Below are 7,135 nucleotides of genomic sequence, written 5' to 3'. Positions count from 1 at the left end.
CTAGTGGAAGGTGTCCCTGCTGCTGGCAGGGGGGTTGGAACTGGATGAGCTTTAAGGTCCCTTCCAACCCAAACCATTCTATGATTCACATGGATCCGCTGTCGTAGCTGAAGCGCTCCCTTGGGAATGGAAGGGCTGGAGTTTCCCCAAAATGAGCTACCCTTACCTGACCTAGAGCTTACCTTTACTCGAGCAAACATGTTTTTTTGTGTTACTAGGGAGAAACCTCTTGTAAAATGATCTGCTTCATGTAGGTGATATTTGTCATGTAAACAAAGTGCATAGGGTAGTTAAAAAGAGTGCTTGATAAAATCCTAAAATTCCATAGGCTGCTCTTCCCACTGTTTTGTTTCGATGCGAGATGAATCCTTGACTCTTCACCTACCTGGAATATGCACTGTGAAAATGGACTTTAGTTTTTAGTCGGTTGCTCCATCCTCCTGTAATGGTCTTCTCTTGAAATGAAAGTTGTTGCTTGAAAGCAATCAGAGTTAAAGAGTGAAAACTGCAGTTATCAAAAGATCCCATTTGTCCTGAATTCACTAGACCTATATATGTATTTATCAGGAATGGAATTCTTGTATATAAAGAGTCAATATGCCCAGCAGTTCCATTGCAAAGGTGCCAAGCCTTTGAATGCCACATTTATCCTGCGTGAAACGTGGTGGCTTGCAAGTGCTTTTCTCGAATACGCGGCCTGGCGAGCACTGGGAACATCTACGTTCATTCTTCATCAGAACTGTTGTACTGATTGAAAAAGGCTTTGGAAGTTCTTTTGCAGTGCTTTTCATTTCACAGAACTGCAAAAAAGTCCAGTTTTTAGGGCCTGTGTGTGTATGTATGGAAATATAAATATATATCTGCTGTAATCTTGTACTGATGGCGAGAGAAAAGCGACTTGAGCAAGCAGGTCTCGAAACTGAAGCTCTGCCACTTCTGTTTCAGCCCTGAATGTCTTGAAGGTGGGTCTGTAAGCAAGTTATGCAATAGATGTCACTCTGACTGCAAAACAAGTAGGTTAAAAACGAAAGGCTCACATTTTATCTCTGGTGATATCTAAGTTTCTAGTCTAATTTAGGAATACAAGTGTCATCATCATGAAATTATAAATCTCTTGTAAGAAATGAAGAACCATGCTTACTTCTTTTCTGGCACAATGAAAGTTTCCAGTAAAATAATTGATGCCTGGTCTGAAAAGCTGATTCTTTGGTTGGCATTGCACAGAGCCAGGCTGCTGGAGGACAACAAAGGGCTTGGGGTACAGCACGCCAACTCCCCTGGCTGCCACGGAGCGGGGATCATCGCTCTGGGCAGCCACGGGGAAGCGTGGGCTGAGCCTGTGCTCCCTCTTGTTTGGCCTCTTGGGTTCACTTTGCCTGATTAAACTCAACTCTCCGGGACTAAGATTTCTTATGTTTAATAGAAATCATAAATTCTATCAACTGGACACATCCAAATGAGCCTCCTGGTATGTCCCTGCTCTGGTGTGCTGCTGTCACACTCATCCTTGAAAAATTCAGGGTGTCAGGAGCTGGGAAGAGCTCACCCTGGCTGGGTGCTTACTGGTGTGCCTCTGGGAGAGGTGTTCCACTTACCGTCCTGGACAGTCCTCCCTTACAACAAGCTCAGTGTAGTATCTTACTTATCTTCAGTTGTTTCTTACTTACTCAGCCATTTTAAATTATTAAGTTATCTATTATTAATAAAAATTAATGTCAGTCTCTTGAAAACTTTTCTAGTTGTTTAGGGAATGTCAATTTAATAATTTCTACTCACCCCACATTCTCCAGTACTCCAAATCTGAATTTGTGTTTTAGAAGAAAATAAATGATAGTAATTAAAGCTATTTCTGTGGGACCTCTGTAAGTCTGATTCATAAAGAGCTCTATTTGCAGCTGATACTGGCACACTAACTGCCTAAGAGAACAGCAAGTGAAGTTTAGATCTTTAAGGAATGAATATTCAGCTGTACTCATTCAACAATACCAGTCAGCTTAATGGCTGCACAACTCCATGCATCCTAAAAAAGAAATTAAATCCTGTGTAGGTAGAAACATTCAGTTATCCAAGCAAAAAATAAATAATGTGCTCGTAGTTATGAGCTGCAGTTTGAAACTTGATCGTTATCACAAGCAAGGTGGGTCTCAGAGGGCTTTATGCAAAGCTGCCAAGCCAGTTTTTGTTGCATTCTCTGTTGCAGTTGCCCTGCCCTTTTATTGGGCTTAGTTGGATCAACTGATATTTGTAACCATTAGTCTTATCCCCCCACATTCTGAGTTGCTTCCCAGGTGTGTGCTGTAGAAACCTGACAGTTAATTTTTCCCCCAAGTCAGAGCTTTACAGCTGAGGGTGCTTAAAACAGGGAGTATAAATAGCTACTGCGAGGCCTTTTAAAGGCTGAATTGTTAGTGAAAAATTAGCTCACATAAAAAGCCAGCAACCAAAGTCCTAGAGTTTATCATGTGAATTTAAAAACTTTACTCATAATACGTAACATATTACAGTGGAAACTTGGCTTCATCTTGCACGTTGTCAGAACGCTGAGCAGTGGCCTAGAGAGACCTAAAATGTTACACGTTTTGATGAAATCGGAACCAGTGTCCTGACTGTCCCCAGTGCCGTGGGTTGATACTTCGGGTGATGGTCTCTCTTTTAAGACTTTGAGCAGTAGTCCTGGATTAATGGTTTCTGGCACGGCTGGCAGTCTGCACACTGTAGGTGTGACAGTACAGTACTTTGTTTGAACCAACCAGTTGCCATTTAGCACCAAAGTAAGAGACAGGTATTTGTGAGATGTTTTTCTCCAGATCCCATTCGATGGACTCTTCTCCCTTCCTTCTCTAGAGCTGGTCCTCTTTCCCCTTTGATTCTCCTTTGCCTATTGGGGTGGAGGGATGATTGGGTGGGAAGCATTATGGTTATTGAGAGGTGCAGATCAGAGGTGAAGGAGGGCACTCTCCTTGTGACATTTACTGCTCCTTACGTTCGCGATCTCTACTCTCACTTTAACCATCTACATCTTCCATAGCATGCAGAGGTGGGCTGTGATTTGGGAAGGGAAGGAGGCACTGACTCGTTACAGTACCAGTAATAAAATATCTGGGGGTTTTAGTTTACAAGATTCAGTTGACAGAGATTTCAAATACTAATTCTGTTAGTCCAGCTGTAGAGTAGCTTTTAATCATTATATAGAAACTGTCTTCACTATTCCTAGGTCTTATCCTAACTCTTTTCATTATAAATTTTGCCTGCTCTAGTGTCCTTGTTTGCTTAAAAATGGAAATAAAAAAATTTTACTCATCTGTTGCAGAAATGGGTGAACTGATCACACAACTGAAGGTTGATGCACTGAGTTGATGAACTATGAGTGATAGAGCTGGTACAGTGGCAGAAACTGTGCTAAGATACTCAATTCATTATTTAAAAAACAAAACAAAAACTTACTGTGGGTATTAAATCAGCAACATCTCACTGCATAATTTAACTTTTCTTTTTTCTTCCCTCAGGTCCCAAAACAGTGTTTTTCTGGGCACCTATTATGAAATGGGTAAGTACAGGATACCAGCTGGTGTCTGGATGTCAATCAGAGGGCGATCTGCAGCGAGCCACTGAGCAACAGTTTCCCAGCAGTTATTTGAGCCTACAGAAATATTTGATACTGAAGTTCTAATTTTTAATATACAGGGAGGAATAAAAGTAGCCTTCATAACATACAGCACAACCTCCAGGGAATACCACAGGGGAAAAATGCTTCATGGAAAAATTGTACTCTTGGCTGAAAGTTTCCCAAAAGCTTTCTGTTGTGAAACACTAACTGTTGCTCGAGGTAGGCATGAGCTGGCATAATTCAAAGCTCCTAAACATGTATTTCTTCTAAGATTGAGGAATTTAAAGAGTATCTTTAGGAAGCCAATTCTTAAGTTTCCTAGTTTGAAGGCAGGTTAAAGGGTGTCAGGGGTTGATCTTGAGAAAACAAAGGAGGCAGCTGCCATTTTGGCTGTCAGTAGCTCTCTGCTTCCTGAGCAGTTCTGCTTCCTACTTGGCTGTGTTTGTGGACAGGTGAAGGATGTGCCTCTTCCCAATTCACTGTACTCCTAGTTGTATCGGTACAGGTGAAATAAATGATCTGTAAAATCATAAAGCTGCTTGATCTCCCTGTTTGATGACAAGCAAGGATATAACTTGCTCTTCCTGTTGCCAGCTGGTTTGTAAGTTTGCCATTGGGAACCCCAACTTTTCATAGGCCACAGGCAACACATTATGCTCTTAAGCTGTAGCTTGGTTTCTTTGTCCATCTAAACTGGAGCTGCAGTCACCGTGGTTAACCTTCCCCTTCCTCAGAGGCTCCCCCAGGCAGCTCTTCTGAGCAGGCTGGTGTTGACTGCTGCTCTGTCAAAAGAGCTGATACACAAATGGGTTTTCATTTGTGAACGTGCAGGAAGACTTCTCTAAGCTCACAGGGAAGCTGAGAAGTTAAAATTACTTTCCCCCTAGATGGCCAAGGTGCATTTACTGCAGTTGCCCAAGTATGTTGAAAGTCTGCACCTCCATGGCATCACTGCAGCAACAGCAATCCTGTAAGTGAGGCAGCACACGGAAGTCTCTACCCTTGAAAACTGGTTTCTTGGTTGGAGCCAAAGGAGTCCTTAGTGGCAGTCAGTGAATTAAAAGTGTCAGGACTCTCTTATTTGTGAGATGTTGAGTTTTTGTTGGGGTTTTTTTGTGAACTCCTGCAACATGAACATGAAATCGTATTTCCAGTAGAGGGCAATACCACAGCAAAACAAATCAATCGGCGTGTTTGCTAGTAATGTTGTTAAGTAGATCAGCCACTTCCTCACTTCACCTGGAAGTTTTCTACTTTCACTGAAATTATATTAAAAAAGAAGCACTTTTACCTCCTCAGAGGAGGCTGGTGAAGACTTATATGGGGTCACACCTACATCTTTACCAGCACTATCTTAGCCTGAGCTTTAGGAAGAAGGGCCTTATTTAGATAAGCTTCTTGCATAAAAACTGTTTGGGTTTCGTTTTTTTTTCAGCTGCTTAAATTAACCTTGTTCTTAAATTAATACAAATGAATACAAAATTGACACTGCTTGGGATTTTAGTGCAAGCCAGCTGCAACCCTCGTAACTGTGTTCTTACTCCTACCACAAGAGATTAGTAACTGTGTTCTTACTCCTACCACAAGAGATTAGAAGTGGATGGTGTCTCCAAGAGTCTAATTACTCTGCTCATATAATGCATCCCATCTCCTGCATAATGCATATAGAATAAGCACTGAGCTATAAAGCCACTTCTCCTTGTAAAGTGTTTGATCTGCTAGGGGAGGTCCTGGTGCTGGACTGGTGCTCACTGAATTTCTCTTTACAGGGTTTGGTATGTGCTGGAATGGCTGATATGACCAGACCAGCAGAAAAGCTCAGCACAGCGCAGTCTGCAGTACTAATGGCCACAGGTAAAGCCAAAGTTACTCCATGTTTACACACCACCCTCTCTAAAACCAAATACACTTCTTTCCAAATCCTCCATCAGTACTAATCCACATCTACAGAAAAGCTTTAACTCTCATATGCCAGCTCTCACTATTGCTGCCGGGTGATGATTCCAGGACAGATCTGATCTATACTTGTTATTAAATCTGTAAGAGTTCTGTGATTATATAACAGTTTTCTACACGTGCCTTAATTTGGACTTGTGCAGAGCAAGTTGTTATGAGTTAGGATAAGTTTCATCCCTTAAATCACAATGATACCACTCATTCCACTAAGTGACCTCTTTTTGCTTCAGGTCAAGTAATTTTGAAATCAGTCCAGGGTATAGTGACTTTTTTAGAACAGACTTTACAGGGTAATTCCACTAATGTAACTGGAAAGAATTTCCATGTGTTAAAAGCACTTTTGAAGCAGCAGTACACAGACCGCTGCACTGCTGTCTGCTGTGAATTGTCACACTGGCAGAAACAATAGTCTGTATTCAAGGTGTTCTACCAGATCTTGTCAGGGACAGGACTTGTGGCAGCTAAAGCTGAAAATGAAAATTACAGCTGCCACCTTCTTCCTTCTCCAGCTTTTATTTTGCTCTCTGACACAGTGCTGTGCATTTTGCATGACGGGTAAAACTTTCCCTCAGTGCAGCAAGCTGGATATACTACAGCAAAATGCTCCTACCCTGCAGCTGTGCTGGAGATTTAAGGTCTAGACTGCTGTAGAGTACAGAGGATCTTTGTTTGATATTAAGACTCTAATTGACCTTATTGTCTAGTTATTTTGGAAAAATGCAATACATACTATCCCACTGGCACTGAGAAATGGCTAGATAAAAGCAAAGCAATTGTCTGACACGAAGTGGTAAAACTTGTTCAACTGGCCCATGATTCTGTCTCCAAGCTTAGGGGAATGTCTGAATATTTCACTTTAAAGATCTAACATCTTAAAACTTTCCCTTTCATTCAACAGGCCTTATTTGGTCAAGGTACTCTCTAGTTATTATTCCTAAAAACTGGAGTCTGTTTGCTGTGAACTTCTTTGTTGGCTGTGCTGGTGGCTCTCAACTCTTCCGAATATGGAGGTAGGTATTACAAAGGGCTGCTCTACATAGTGTAACTACACATTTGCACCATCTCATCTAACCCTGGACTTTATATAAAGTCTGTCAGCCTCAATGTCAGTGCAACAAGCAAGAGGAAGTGGAGAATTAATTAAATGTTGCAGAACTTTTTGCAACATTGTTAGTTTTCCAGGTGAGTGGGAGTGAAGCTTTAAATATTTTCAGTATAGCTAGAGAAGGTTTTAAGGAATGCTGTATGTCAGCTGTAGTGCCTGGATCTAAGGCATTCTTTAAAACAGCCTAGACTTTCTCTTCCTCTTAAGCTTTGCACCTCTGTCAGCTTACAGTGCTGAACTGTGTCAGCTCCAGCTGGATCAAAGGGTTCTTAAGCAGAGCAGCATTTATTTTTTTTTTTTAATATATTTTTTAAAATTATATCTTGAGGGAAAACTTGGGAGTTCTCTGGCTTCAGTACAGCCCAGGAATTAGGCAAACTTAATTTGAAACTCCTTACATGAACTAAACTATCCTATCCTGAGTTTCAACCCTCAAGTCTGTTGTAACTTTAAACCTTCCCTGCTGA

General features: G+C 41.4%; 1 protein-coding gene across 1 annotated transcript in view; it reads left to right on the top strand.

The window, feature by feature from the left end:
* Nucleotides 1-3,505: 3,505 nt before the first annotated feature.
* MPC2 (mitochondrial pyruvate carrier 2) overlaps nt 3,506-7,135 on the top strand; it is a 3,937-nt gene continuing 307 nt past the window's right edge. The window contains exons 1-3 of the mRNA XM_010162249.1: nt 3,506-3,547; nt 5,377-5,461; nt 6,462-6,573. Of these exons, the coding sequence (XP_010160551.2) occupies nt 3,539-3,547; nt 5,377-5,461; nt 6,462-6,573 (206 nt within the window). The 5' untranslated portion in view covers nt 3,506-3,538. The remainder of the gene's footprint in view (nt 3,548-5,376; nt 5,462-6,461; nt 6,574-7,135) is intronic.

This window comes from Antrostomus carolinensis, unplaced genomic scaffold (genome assembly GCF_000700745.2).
Source record: "Antrostomus carolinensis isolate BGI_N321 unplaced genomic scaffold, ASM70074v2 scaffold18172, whole genome shotgun sequence".
Lineage (NCBI taxonomy): Eukaryota > Metazoa > Chordata > Aves > Caprimulgiformes > Caprimulgidae > Antrostomus > Antrostomus carolinensis.
Note: the sequence above shows the minus strand (reverse complement) of the source record. Positions and strands in the feature narration are given on the sequence as shown.